This window comes from Nannobrachium achirus (assembly GCF_963921795.1).
Source record: "Nannobrachium achirus genome assembly, chromosome: 10".
Classification (NCBI taxonomy): domain Eukaryota; kingdom Metazoa; phylum Chordata; class Actinopteri; order Myctophiformes; family Myctophidae; genus Nannobrachium; species Nannobrachium achirus.
In genome coordinates, this window is record NC_137819.1 from 31,479,118 (window position 1) to 31,494,172 (window position 15,055).

A 15,055-nucleotide genomic window follows, 5' to 3' on the forward strand; every position below is an offset into this window, starting at 1 on the left:
ATTATTACGCATTATTTTGTGCTTCAACAACTGAAAAATAGCAGATATACAAGCTCACAATGCGAGCTTGTAGATCTGCTGTTTTTGAAAAATCGTGAAAGTCTTTGAATTTTTCAAATCCTTCAAAGGGTTAAGGCCCATTCCCATTTCCCACTGGGCCAGATAACAGATAAAAAAAATCTCTTTCTCCAGATATTTTTCCATTCAAGTGGATGGTAGATACAGATAAAAAAAAATGTCACGTCTGTCTTTTTTTATCTGTAACAGATATTATTTTTATCTACCATCCACTTGAATGGAAAGATATCTGGAGAAAGAGATTTTTTTTATCTGTTATCTGGCCCAGTGGGAATGGGCCTTTAGGGTTAAGGTAAACTTATGTTTCTATTTCAGTGGTGCTCAAACCTTTTCATGTGAAGGACCCCCATCTCAAAATATTTTGTTCCAGGGACCCCCCAAAAGCAAAATTTGAGTTACAAATGTTTGCTTAAAAAACATATATTCAAAGATTTGCACACATTGTCACGACTTTTCAAAAATAGCAGATCTACAAGCTCGCAGCGCGGCACTCGGTGCCGCGCTGTGAGCTTGTATATCTGCTATTTTTTCAATAGCTAAAGTATAAAATAATGAAGGCCCCTCCACCTTGGGCCCTAGTAACTCAGTCCCACTCCCCCCCCCCCCCCTTGTGACACCCCTGGTCATTTGCCTATAAATCAAACATACAGTCATGGCTCATTCAGTGCTATACTCATAACACATAGTGTAAAGCAACACTTTGATCCAGATTTCTATATTTTTATTCAAAACCCTCTTAAGTAGTTTTATTTATTTTTTTTACACACAAAAAAAACGTCAAAACACAAAAACTCGTCACAAACAGCCGAAAAGGGATGAAAAATTAACCGATACAACCAATATTACAGGAAGTGATTCAAGGGGGTCAGGGGTCAAATATCAGATATTTCAACTAAAATATCACAATTGTCCTGAGACAGTTATTCCAAAAGAAGAAAAAAACAAAACAAAAATAAGCCCCACAGAACTTCTGGAAAATGTATTTCTCATTAAAAAAAATCCCCCTGTTGACATGAAACACAAAAAAGAAAAAGAAAACAAAAGGTAAAAAGAAAGACTGATTGAAGCAGAATCTATTTACAAGAATATTGCCTTGGAAAAAAAAAAAGAAAAGAAAAAACACGGACCCAGTTCAAAATGACCGTTGGATACCGACTATGTCTCCTTTGGTCTACAGATGACACGAGAGTAACGTGAGAACAGTCTGAAGCTCAATCTCTACTAAATCGCACATCGCCGTCGCTTGCCGAAAAGCGATGGTGTTGTGCGACAGAATACAATTTGAGTTTCTTCCATTTGATGAGACCTTCACCTTTTAAGCCCAGTTCAGACCACAGATTCGTGACCAAAGAAACTGTTCTAAGCCCCGATTTATACTTCATCGCATGATGCGCCCGGAAACGGCATATATACACGCTCATAACGCGTCACAGAGCTTGTATATGTCGGCTATATTCAGAGTGCCGACGACGGAGCATAAATGTTAGCGTTACAACGTTTCGGAGGAAAGTCCGCAACGGTCTGAATTACCCTTTACACTCCTAAAAATGAAGTTTATTTTCTGATAACACACCGGGGAAGTCAGGTCATCTAGAACCACTATTCATTCCACTTGGTTTTGTTGTTGCTCTAAGAGGTTCCTACACAAACAGCTTATTATTGCATGTGGAGATTATTATATAGGTTGTTTTGGGAAAAGTCACACTAAACGTGTGTCGTCTTCGATCGGACAGGGCTGAGCTCCTAATGACACATGGATGGGGACAGGATGAAGAGAAAATAATCAATTTAAAAAAAGAAAACGTTACAGTGGATTAGCTAACGGTCGTCTACAGTGTTCCTACAGTGGCAGCCTTCCTTGTTGTCCTGCGTCGGTATTGCAAGGGTTATTCCAAGCGCCTCCTCTTGTGGGTGGAGCTGAACTGCAACGGGGAGAGGTCAAGCAGCAAGAAGGACGGGCCATGGTGAAGACTTTCTTACGGTTTGCAGCTGAACCTGAATATATTGATATTGTAATTCTTTGATGTGTAATGTCCGGGTTACAGAGGGGACCCGCAGACCTGCAAGCTCTCCTATCCAACTACAAACAACCCCCCCACCCCACCCCGTAAAACTCCCTTTGACAATTTAAAAACACACACAAAACGGGGTACATCATAACTATTATTATCATCTATAGTTGGACTGTCGGATGTCTAGAGATGGAACAAGAGGGGTCTTTGTCAGAACTTCATTGGTTAAATGAAATGTGAAGTAGTGCCCGACCGATGCCAGATTTGGGGCTTTTAGTTTATTTAACCTCCAGAATAAAATAAAAATAAAAGCAGTTTTGCTTGTAGATTGGCTATTTGGGAATTTTTTTGGCCTACAATCAAATGTCCAAAATACGGACGCCTTGGTTGAAAGGAGTTACAAATTGGGACACGCCGGCTGAATAACTGCCGATACCCAAATAACGGCCCTACCTATCGGTCGAGCTCTAATGGGAAGGAAGTGCGCCTGTATGAGGATGGACGGGGGGAGGAGATGGTTCTGTGTGATGTACGGTGGGTCTTCAGTCCTACAACAAATTGATTGGTGACATCAATAATGAAAACCTGAACACATGTAGACCTTAATGGCTTCATGACCAGACCGAACGGACACTAAACCAGCGATTCGCTGCTGGGATTCATTCCACCAGGCGGTCTCTAGGTCTCGGGCTGGCCGTGTGAGTGATGTTTTCAGAAGGGACACCAAGAGTTCTTCAACGGGGGAATGAATGGCTGGTCGAATCTCCCTGTTGCGTGGCAAATCCTAAGTATGACATATCAGTCGATGCCGTTTTGTCCGTCCTCCTGTTGCCGTGAAAGCGGTCGCTCTTCGGAGTCGCCGTTTGATTTCGATGTCATCGCTGGTGCCGTTTCTAGTAGCTGTTGTTGTCGTTTGCTGTAGCCATAGATACCAACAGTTTGTCGTATTTGTTGCTATAGTTACTGTTTGTATTATTATTCTCTAGCTTGGTGGATCTCGACGTCTGATCCGGGGACCACCAGCAGTCCAAATGGACCCTTACGGGTCTGTAACTCCCGACAGTGTGGTACACCCCTACGGTGTTCCACTTGTAGAGTTAAATTAACACTGAGGGTTTTACAGAGTAATCCCAGAGATTTAAAATAATAATAAAATGGAGGGGGCCCTTGAAATTAAAATGGTTAAGAATCACTGTGCTAACCTATTATACTGAAACCCTAATATATACTATAAAATCTTCAGTGTTCATTTAACTCCAGTTACAGACCCGTTGGGGGTCCATTTGGACCGCCGGTGGTCCCCGGACCCCACGTTGAGAAGCAGTGCTCTAGCTGAGGGTCTGGGGTGGGGGGGGTCCAGAGGTTTGACGCTGAGATGGACAGAACGGGACAGACAGACGGACAGGCGGGACTAGTCGTCTTCGTCGTCGTCATCATCGTCATCATCCTCGCCTTCGTCTTCTGCGTCCCTCTTCCTCTTCTCTCCTCGAACGCCGGCCGCAGCCACCTCTGAGGAAACACAAGCCAACCAATCGCCATGTTAGAACTGCCTGACTGGCTGAGTGTGGAGAACCAATCACAATGTTGTGACCAAGTCTACGTACAGGATTGTGGACAGTTCATAGAGAGCGGACGACCCCGCCCCTAGCTATTCATTTCAATGCAAGTTGCTCAGTGGCGTTTGAAGCACTCAGAAGACTGCCGGAAGTAGTAGAATTGGCCTATAAATTAGCCAATTTTGTGGAAGTGTTGAGCACCGAGCAGGTGCACTTGAGTACAGAGTAGCATTAGCATATCGTCACTGTCAGGCACAAACCTCGTATCTCCAAGTTTCAAATTTGTCATTTTTTTCACAAATTAAAGCCCTGCTTCATCATACAAGGCTGTTGCACAAAAGTAGTGAAAACAGCAGATCTACAAGCACACAACGCCTTGCGATGCGAGGCGTTGTGGGCTTGTAGATCGGCTGTTTTCACTAGTTTAGTAAAAAAATTAGATGATAAATACAAAACGAACGGTTTTGGACACACAAGGTTTCCACCCGACAACGACGATATGCACATGCAGAAGCGTTTAACTGCACTCCCAGGTTTGACCACCAGGTGAAGGCTGCTTCAACGTTTTACCTTCGTTCTGGGGGCTTAGTTGGGACAGCCTCACTTGCCTGGCATGCATTTTGATTGATCAGTCAATCAAATCAATCAATCAAGCTACCTTATCAGCCAATCAAAAAAAGGTGTCTTCATTTGGATGTGAACCAATCAGTACACTTTATCTCCATAAGCAGATAAAAACCAAGCTTTTATTTGAAGAGATTGATGTGTCTGTCAGAAATGATAATAAATCCACTCACCATCCTCTTCCTCCTCTCCAAACTCATCCTCATCATCGTCATCCTGAGAAAGAAAGAGAGAGGCAGAAAGACACATGTTGAGTTTATTTTTTATTTAATTTTGTTGCACTACTGTTTAAAGGTGCTGCAAATTATACTTTTTTGTTAAAACCCAAACAATTCAGTTAAAGCTATATTCTGATAGTATTTGTTCAGCAACTGCGCTCTCCCTGTTTCTCCAGCTCTTTAGTAAACCTGAGGTCTCTCTCCTGATTGGATGAAATTGGTATCCCATACTGAAAATGTATGTTCTGCTCACTTAAGAGCTGGAGACTCCTTAGCTAGTGAACAAATACATGAATAATACAGTATAATTATCTGTATTATATACAATCATTCACAGCACCTTTAAAATCAGATGATAATAAATCACAAAAGAAAGAAAGAAAGAAAGAAAGAAAGAAAGAAAGAAAGAAAGAGGGAGGATGTACAAATAATGTACGTACATAATGTGTTCTAACTAAATGAAGAGTTGTGTTCCAAATCATTCCCTCTAGTTGTTGGATATTTAATTGCAGTTTAATAAGAGACAAGCATGAGCCAGATGTCATCTACTGTCATTAAAATTCCATGGTGACATTTTTCACAGCGGGGCACCTACGAGGCCAGCCGTCTAAAACACTGGTTCTCAACATGTGCACAAATGGAATCAAATGCACCAGGTCCATTTGGTTCCACTGCAGTTCACCCAAAACATGACTTATTTATATATATATTATTATTATACATTATTTATATTTTATATATTACAAAACCCCATGAATCCTTGAATTCACAGAGATTTATTTGTTTTCGTCGCATTCCTAAGACTTGCAGAGTCTCCACTGAGTCGACTCCGCCTGGCATCAAATTATTGGCTTAGGACATGTGACCATAAAGAAAAAAAAGTCTCTTATTAAAGAAATGTTACTTACCTATTTAATTGACTTTGGTGTGAATTGATTATTATTCATTCAATTAATTTGAAGTATTTTGGTAAGAACAGGAGACACTTTGCTCTTATTTGGGAACAAAACTCTTCATATTGTGGATGTTAATACGAGGCATGACAACTCTGTCCTACCAACACCAACCAGAGTGTATATAAGAGAGTTACGTCACTTACGTCGACTCCCATAGTAAGCGTGGAAAGCCTATTTACTCTATGGTGGGAAGCTTACGCATGCGCACTTGCGCACGCATGGAGCCTGTTCTCATTCCTAGCTAGCCTCTGCTGCTCTTCAGCCCGTCCGCCCCCACTATAGCCGAGGTATTTTCAATCACTGGTAAGTAGACGAAATCACGTCTTTTTCACCCTTTTAACGCATTCACGCATTCACACATTCACGAGAGGCCCGTGAATGCGTTAAAAGGGTGAAAAAGACGTGATTTCGTCTACTTACCAGTGATTGAAAATACCTCGGCTATAGTGGGGGCGGACGGGCAGGAGAGCAGCAGAGCCTCGATAAGAATGAGAACAGGCTCCATGCGACGCCACTTCCGGTCTGCGGCGAGTTCAAAGCGTGACGTAACTCTCTTATATACACTCTGACACCAACCACAACAACGACTCACACTAACAGAGTCATTGACCAAGTTTTGCTCCAATCAAAATGCCTCAGACAACTGTCAGTCATCAGGGTAGGCCCGCCCCTGAGCCAGGGGGTGGGACTACCAAGGAATGGACAAGATAGAGATGCATGCCAAGACGAGTAAATGTACTCATCGTTAATAATAACAATAATCCTAACCCCGAAACATGGACATGTTTTATTGAGAAAATAATAGGGAAGAGAACTTCCATATGCTTTTATAAAGGATATAATGGGCAGACAGACACAGACAGACAGACAGACAGACAGACAGACAGACAGACAGACAGACAGACAGACAGACAGAGAGACAGACAGACAGACAGACAGACAGACAGACAGACAGACAGACAGACAGACAGACAACAGGAATGCATGCAGGCAAGCATGCAGGCAGGCAGGCAGATGGACTAGCTGTATCTTTTCTGTATAGCAGTGTGTGACAGTTTGTCTGAGACGGCCATATTGGAGCCAAACCAGGTCAACCCACCTCAGTCCTGGGGTCAGTCGGTCAATCCACCTCCATTCAAACTCAGCAGCTTTTTTACTTTGGTTAGTTTTGTTTTTTTCGTTTTCAGTTTAAGTTCTTTATTGCATAAGCAGTTGTAATTAACCATTACATTATGTAATACCTTATTATCTAATATCTATTATTATATATTATACATAAATTATTGTCTATTATATTTAGTTGGTAAATGAAGCATTCATAGCATATTTAGCATATTTAGTGCATTTTAACGATCAACCAATCAAACGTGTTCCGGCTTGGATCAATGGAACCAACATGGTGTACTTTAAGTTGCTATTCATTGATATCACAATGAAAACATATTTTCATGGTTTTAAAGAAAAGATAACTGTGACATTTATTTTTTTACATTGTTTTATATCAATGTTATTATCATCAACATAATCTTAGAGCTTTGCCAATTATTTGGGGGCCCAGTTTAATAGAATAAGGTGGGCTCAACAGTATATAGCAACATACTTTTCTTTTTTTTAATAAATATTGTACTTTTTCAGAAGACTTAGGTGGCTTTAGAAGGTGTTTTATTTAGGTCTAAATGGGATAAGATAAATTATGTTCGGAAATTAGTTTAATAAAACAAGATTGGCTAAATAAAAGTAGTTTACTAAAATATGTTAGGGTAGACAAAAATAACTGAATAAAACTAAACCCAACTAGTTAAATATGAGTTCAATAAAACAGGTTAAACAGAACTAGTTACATTAAACGAGTTAAACACAATTAGTTCAATAAAACCGAGTTAAATTAAATAAGTTGAGCACAACTAGTTAATTGAAAAGCATTAAACTCAACTAGTTCAATTAAAAGGCATTAAACTCAACTAGTTTAGTTAAAAGGCATTAAACTCAACTAGTTAACCGGGTTGGGGAGGTTTATTAGGAGACTATGAATGAATGAGTGGAGGATTTGACCTCTGACCGCCAGGGGGTCATCGGTGGTGTCTTGGTCTCCCACCTGAGCGCCCTGTTTCATCTGATAGGTCAGTCCCACCTCTCCTCCCTCTGACCCCTCCTCCTCCTCATCCTCGTCCTCCTCGTCCTCGTCAAACGAGCCCCGCCCCGCCCCATCCTCGCCATCCTCATCATCGTCTGGAAAAACAAAGCACACACACAATGATATAAACCAGGGGTCTTCAACAGGGGGTCCTCAAATCTTTGTTTTGATAGAAACTTTTTTTCCCTCCTTTTTTATATTAACCACTTGATACCTAGCGTCCATATTCAGAGAACATCAGCCAAAAATAGCCAATCTATTTTCGGCAAAGAGCTTTGATGCAGAGGGGAAACCAATTATGTTTTTCTTTTCTTTCTTTGCGATTATCAAATAATCGAGAAACAAGTTTTCCCCACTGAATAGTCTGATTAACCCCTATTTTGTATAAATTAAATAGTGGAAAAACTCACCCATGTTCCAGTTTGTAATTGATTTAATTGATGAGTTCGGTTAAACACTTGAATCCACTTGAAAATGTGCCAAGAAGAGACTACAAGAACTACAAGCTGAGCTTCTAGAGCGGCTATGCAGCTATTTTTGGCAAAAAGATTTGGTGTAGAATCTACACCAAATCTCTATCTACACTGTAGACAGAAATAAATAAGAGCACACCTCAGGACCGTTTAACCCATTTAGAACGGGTACACATTTTGTGTATCATTATTTTATGCTTTAACTATTGAAAAATAGCAGATATACAAGCTCACAGCGCGGCATCGAGTGCCGCGCTGCAAGCTTGTAGATCTGCTATTTTTTTTAAATCGTGAAAATTTGAATTTTGACCCGATTCTATAAGTGTCTTTTGAATCCTTCTAAGATTTTTTTAAAACCCTATGTTTCTATGTCAGCAATCACACACACACACACACACACACACACACACACACACACACATACACACACACACACACACACACACACACAGCGTACCATCGTCTTCGGCCTCTGAATCGGGAGCTTCGTTGTCCTCCTGGTCGAAGCCGTCCAGGTACGTGACCTGAGGCAGCAGTTCAAACACGGACTCTCTGTACTCCTCCAACGTGGTGATCTCACAGTTAAACAGATCCAAACTACGCAGACTCTTCAGGTTTTGCTGTTAAGACGATAAGACAATAAGACAAAGACAAATGTACATTATCTAAACAGTGGCTGGTTCTACAGACAGGGATCTCTATATACCGTATGGGCATAAAAGGGATTGCATGTGGCCGATGTGGCCTCCATATATCGGCATTCCCATATGAAGTCCTGTTATGGGAACCACACTAACAGAATCCCTTTTATGCCCATATGGAGATCCCTGTCTGTAGAACCAGCCACACTGGTTAGACTGACATGTATAGTCTATAGGTTATTCTGACATATGGGCATAAAAGGGATTTTGTTGGTGTGGTTCCCCTGACATCACGGTGATGTCAGAGCGTGATGTTAGAGCGTGACAGTCAATCAACAATAAAAGACAAGCGTTACCCAGACAATTACGGTCAAGATGTGACGGTTCTGATACTAAACTGTGAACAATGAATACAACATAAATCAGTTGATCTCAAACTGGACGGCCATAACTCTCGAATGGGAACGTGCACGAACAAATGGAACATTCCGTCTGTACGCTCTCAGGGTTACAGACCTATATGGTCCATTTAGAATCCCCTCAAGGAACCCTGAGGGCCCTTGGACCCCACTTTGAGAACCACTGGCATGAATGAACAACTTTAATCCTAGCATCCTTCTGGTGCAGAAAATTGCAAATTCACAAGTTGGCTGTGTGCTTGCAGACCAGCTATCTTCCACAAGATTGTTCTTGTGTCTATACTTTGCCAGTTGTATGCATTTGTATTCACATGTACAAGTGATTTTGTCAATACAAATTTCAATCAATCAACCAATGAAGGGCAAATATAGTAGATTTAAAGTCTACAAGATGCAACACATTGTGAACTTGTAGATTGTTTTGCCTAAAGACATAGGCCTACCACAAATAAGGAACTAAGGTTGAAGGTGGTTACGTTCGAATGGAGCTGTTGGATATTTTAACTGCAGATTTATGTCGGTTGGTTCTTGCTTCATTTGTAATCTGTGGTATTATAATGTAAGCATAAGGTTATCTTGTGTATGTGTGTATTACTGACCAGTGCCTCCACGTTGCTGAGTTCTTTAATCTTGTTTCCACTCAGGTTCAGGTATGTCAGGTTTGGACATTTCTCACACAGGGTCTCCAGATTTCCAGAGATGCTGTTATCACTTAACTCCAACTACAAGAAACAGAGTACAATAGAATATAATAGGAGTACAATAGAATACAATACAATAGATTTGGAAAATGAAGAGCTAAGTATTAGGCAGTTATATGTGTCTGTGTCTGTGTCTGTGACCATGAGTGACTGTGTGTGTGACAGGTTTTCGTGTTCAGTTGCATCCGTGAATACCTCTAATTGTTGTTGTCGTTGGGGTATTTGTCTACTGCATATCCACATGCATTAAAGTCATCCTCTGCATTTAACCATTATTAACTATCAGTTGCAGTGGGCACCATTAATACAAGTGTGTGTTTACTGTGTTACCTTGCGTAGTTTAGGCAAGGAGGGCAGCTTGGCCAGGGAAGTGAGTCCTACGTTGACCATGCTGAGAAACTCCAACTCTTTGAATTCATCTGTCAATCCTTCTACTTCCCCATCTGTGGATCGACAGTTATCTACAACCAACTCTGCTACCTGATGGGAGAGAGAGAGAGACAGAAGAGACATTCATATATGTTGTAATAAGAACCGTTGTTCATACTATTGGAATAATGAGCAAATATTCGGCTAAAATAGACGATCAGATATACAAGCTCACAATGCGAGCAACTTGTAGATCAGCTTTTTCAGTAGTCAAGAGACCTGATGCAGACAGGAAAAAACGGAGGGACAAAAATAAAAGACCCACGAGATACCGCCGTAAACTAAGTATATAGGTTTAAAGTGGTTGATGTCCTGCTTGCCTTGCTTTTATGACATAATAATGTTTAATTTTTGATTCAAAGATAAAGGTTGCTGTTACAGACTATTGATAAGTGACTGGGCTCTGGTACATTTGCATACCTGTTAAGGAGACAGTCACTGCACATACTGTATACAATCACCCAGATACTCACTGCTGAAAGTCTGCTGCACGACCATCACCCTAAAGGCCTACTGTACTGTATTCACTATTGTAGACTGTACATATGTTCATTGAGAGAGAGAGAGAGAGAGAGAGAGAGAGAGAGAGAGAGAGAGAGAGAGAGAGTATGTCATTAGATAGACATACTGTATATTTTTGACTATTAAACCTTGACGTAGATAATATGATAAACTTGTATGTCATTAGATAGACATACTGTATATTTTTGCTTGCCCACAAATGAATAGAATAGAGAGATAATTTATTTGGATACATGCTAGATTTGACATCTACCTTGTAATGGTATCCTAGCTACTTCTGTAACAAATAATTGTTTTCTTTGCACTGTACTCAAGTGGTCATTTTACCCTGTCGATTGTTTACTAGAGTTCATGACATTTACTCTGAATCTTGCACTTCCAAGTCACTCTGGACTAGAGTGTCTGTTGAATGCCTAAATTGTAAATATATTCATTCATTGATTGATGTGACAATGAAGTTGATTCTGCAATCATAGTTGCATAGTGTTAATGCTGACAGACCATGCATATTTCCAACCGCATACTCATTGTGGATACTGTACAATATTCATTTATCATGTACATTCAGCTCTAGAATAGGCTTAATGTATAATACATCCATTTAGTTGTAGGCTACTAGCACTACTGTGTGTGTGTGTGTGTGTGTGTGGGGGGGGGTTACTACACAGTAATCTACACATAGTGGGGGGGGGGGGGGGGGGGGGGGGGGTTGGTCTACTCTACCCCCCCCCCCCCCACACACACACACACACACACACACACACACACACACACACACACACACACACACACACACCATGATCGCCATCTGCCGACCTCCCTCCAAGAAAGTCTACTACATCCCATAGCCCGGTGACAGTCACGCACGCTGTGATTGGTTTATTGGTTGTCAAAGCTCAAAACCTCGATTTGTTTATCGAATTGGGGTGGATGTCAAGTAATATTGTTAAGTTACAACGTCCGCAATACAGTAATCAAATTATTTACATGATACAAAAATATATCTATAGCCTATTCGTTGCCTAGAACAACTACATGCCAAAGGCTACACCTTTGTCTCCCTGACAACGAACTAGCCAACCACGGCGGGACCGCCCATCCGGGCTATGGGATCTCGACGATCTTCCCCCTCGGCCAACTTAAAAAAGTAAATATCGATACCCACAAACTTACGAATCAAAATTATGTGCGCTTGAAGATTAATCGACGCCGATATTTTAGGTGATAAAACTGTCGCACGAAACGGCGCGTGCCGCGGGCGGGCAGAGGGATTACATAACATAAAGCAACATAACATCATGGAGGCACAAAAACAACGGCTGCTGCTGCGCCGCACACAAAGACGACGCGCATTAACGGTTCAAATAAAAACGGTCGAAGGTCCGCCGTCGAGCTCTGACATAAACCGTCGGTCGGGCGGTGCTTTTATATTAGTATTGTTCAAACGGGGCCAGTCAAGTTGGCAGAATCACGAATAGGATTGATGAATTTCACTTGTTTTAACACTTTGATTGTACCAAACAAAATGACTCCCACCATTCTCTCTCTCCTTCCCCCTCCCTGACCGTCACACATCATCTGACGACACCTCCCTCCCTCCTCCGAACGGGCGGCAGGTGGCGCTTGGCGGCGCTAGCTGACGCGACGAAGAACAGATCTACAAGCTGACGACGCGTCGAGCCGCGGCGCATTGTTAGCTTGTAGGTCTGTTCTTTTCGGCAGAAAAAGTACTCACATGTTTTACTTGAGTAAAAGTATACTGCAATATAGAAATACTCTGCAAGCAAAAGCCTGGAATTCAAAATGTAGCCTACTGAGTATGAAAAGTGTACTTAAAGTAGGCTACTAAAGGTTAAAGTACACAATGTTTGGCAGGTCTACAAGCTCACAACGTGTCGCTATTTTCAAACAGCCATGGTATAAAATAGGGCTTGAGTGGTTTATGTATGTTTATATCCACAAGTAACAGAGAAATGAAGTTTTCTAATAAATGTAGTGGAGTAAAAGTTCAATATTTGCCTCTGAGATGTAGTGGAGTAGAAGTAAAAGTATTGGAAATGCTTCAAGTTTTAAGTACAATACTTGAGTAGTAAATGTACTTAGTTACTTTCCACCACTAGGGCTAGGGCGTCCAGCAGCGCCACAAAGCGCCTCCCTCCCCATCGTGCAGTGAGATGGAGTACAAGCACGAGCGACGGCGGCATTCAATCTGACCGTCGTCGCAGCCCAAAATGGCAGAGGATCCATAGATAAACAAGCTCATCATAACGACAACAATTAAATAGTTCGAAGATAATTATTAACCCACTTTAAAATGTATCTAACTATCTATATGTATAAATACATATATCGGCTTGAGGAGAACGACGTCGAGACGTTAAAAAACCGTCGATTGAATTGGTGTAATAACTCGTTTAATACCGTGTCCTTTTTTCTCTCTTTTTCTTCTTCCAACTACGAAGGACGACGAAATGTTGAATAGGCCTACATAACTTATAGCAATAACAAAAACTGCAGATTAAAAGTTTTAAGATCCGCTGATCTAGAGTTTTAAATAAAATGTCTGCTCGAAAAGACGAGAACCGAGCGGAGCGATGGAACAGAAAATGCCCCGCCGTTGTTGTTGCGTTGACGTTCGGTTCGGGGTCACCGGCTCGTCCGCGTGCGCTGCGATCATCATCACATCCCAAAAAAACAACGTCGTTGTTTTCGGGGGGAATCGCTCGATCACGTCTCTGAAGTGAACCATCACTTTAATAACTTCACTAAAGTACTGTTTAAATCCAACGGGCGCGTGCCTATAAAACATTTTATTTTTTAAAGCCGTTTAAACTTGTGAGTTTGTCAGAAGTTGCTCCTGGGGGTCTTTAAACGCACGCCCGTTCAACGTTATTAGAGATGATCGATGCGGAGTCGTCTGTTAACTTTTTCTTTTAAAACGCGTCAACCGTCAAGTGTCGGTTGAACGTGAACCAACGGTCGGTGAATATCGATCACGGATCATTTTCAGCCCCCGTGTTTGATCGAAGGGATTTCTGCAGCCCGGAGAGGAGAAGAAGGAGGCGGAAGGACGGACGGTGTCCGCTAAGATGCTTTCCACATCCCCGGTTCCTCGGCGGTTGATGTTACCGGCCTGGTAGTTGATTGATTTAATAATAATCGATACTAATCATGTCTTTATGACTTTATGATTGGCGCCTGTAATGAACAGAACTTGCTCTCCCATCATTAAAGTACATGTGATAGCGAAGACCTCCTCCTTCATTCTCATACATCACCTCTCGCTCTATTTACGGAGATAGCTAATATCAAAGAAATGTGATCAAAATTGTATATAGGTGGTTCTCACCTGCGCCGGCGCCTTGTTCCTCATCTCTAAACTGATCCTCTTCTTCATCTCCATGATGGAAATAATATTAATAAATCCTCCAAAAAAAAAAGGCGGACAGTGAAGTGGATGTTGGTGACAGGATCAGAATGTGATGTGTTGAGTACAACTCACACACTTCGGTCTACTGATCCTCCATGATACACGGCGACCCGCCCCCCTCTTTCCCGCCCCCGCCCACAGCGGGAGCCGATTGGTCGGTCCCGTTTGCTCCGACGGCGATTGGACGAGCGGCGCGTCCGTCAAACATTTTGATCGTGCCCGAACGGACGTAATCCGCGGCTTGGAAGGAAGATGGGGGGAGTAGGAGGGGAGGGAGGTAGTGGGGGTTGTGGAAGCGAAGGGAAGGGTGGAGGGTAATGTTTTATGCCTTGAACTGGGTTCGTAAGGCAGGGGTGGTAACCAGAAAAGTAGGCCCCTGAGAAGTCCTCTGCTCTGGGCACCATTTGTTGTCTCCGCCAGGCTGAAGGTATGGGGAAGATGTTTTCGCCCCTGTCCGTCCGTCCGTCCGTCCGTCCGTCCGTCTGTGTGTCCGTCCGTCTGTTACTAGCTAATCTCCGGCGCCGTTGGCCCGTTCGCTGCGAAACTGTGCACACATACTCCCTGGATACCAATTCAGAACCTCTGCCCTACATTTTTCACATGGGCCTGTTCTAGCGCCACCATGAGGCAGATTTTTGCAAAACTCATTTTTGGACAGTAGCCTACTCTTACAGATTTTATCTGTACAATCTCTACAGTCAAGTGATCGACATGGATTTGTCCGATTTTCCACATTCCATCCTGATAGCTAAGATTGGCTTCCAAAGTTTGCAGGACTGGACTGTTTTGAAGAAAATGCCTCAAATCATGAACACAGCTTGCATTTTTTGTGAAATTGTGCCCGCAAATTCCCAATAGGCTG

The 15,055-nt window shown here is 42.1% G+C and overlaps 1 protein-coding gene across 2 annotated transcripts; it reads right to left on the reverse strand.

Annotated features, from left to right (window-relative positions):
- Positions 1-799: 799 nt before the first annotated feature.
- Positions 800-14,228, reverse strand: anp32e (acidic (leucine-rich) nuclear phosphoprotein 32 family, member E). Of its 2 annotated transcripts, none has more exons than XM_080734424.1 (7): positions 14,113-14,228; positions 10,143-10,292; positions 9,711-9,833; positions 8,509-8,671; positions 7,576-7,673; positions 4,444-4,486; positions 800-3,599 (listed from the first exon to the last, which is right to left on the reverse strand). In XM_080734424.1, the coding sequence occupies exons 1-7, from the start codon at positions 14,164-14,166 to the stop codon at positions 3,502-3,504; spliced, it is 729 nt and encodes a 242-aa protein (XP_080590550.1). In that variant the 5' UTR covers positions 14,167-14,228; the 3' UTR covers positions 800-3,501. The 2 variants fall into 2 exon arrangements, with proteins under 2 accessions (XP_080590550.1, XP_080590549.1); XM_080734423.1 differs by having other exon boundaries at positions 7,540-7,673.
- Between the last annotated feature and the right edge of the window lie 827 nt (positions 14,229-15,055).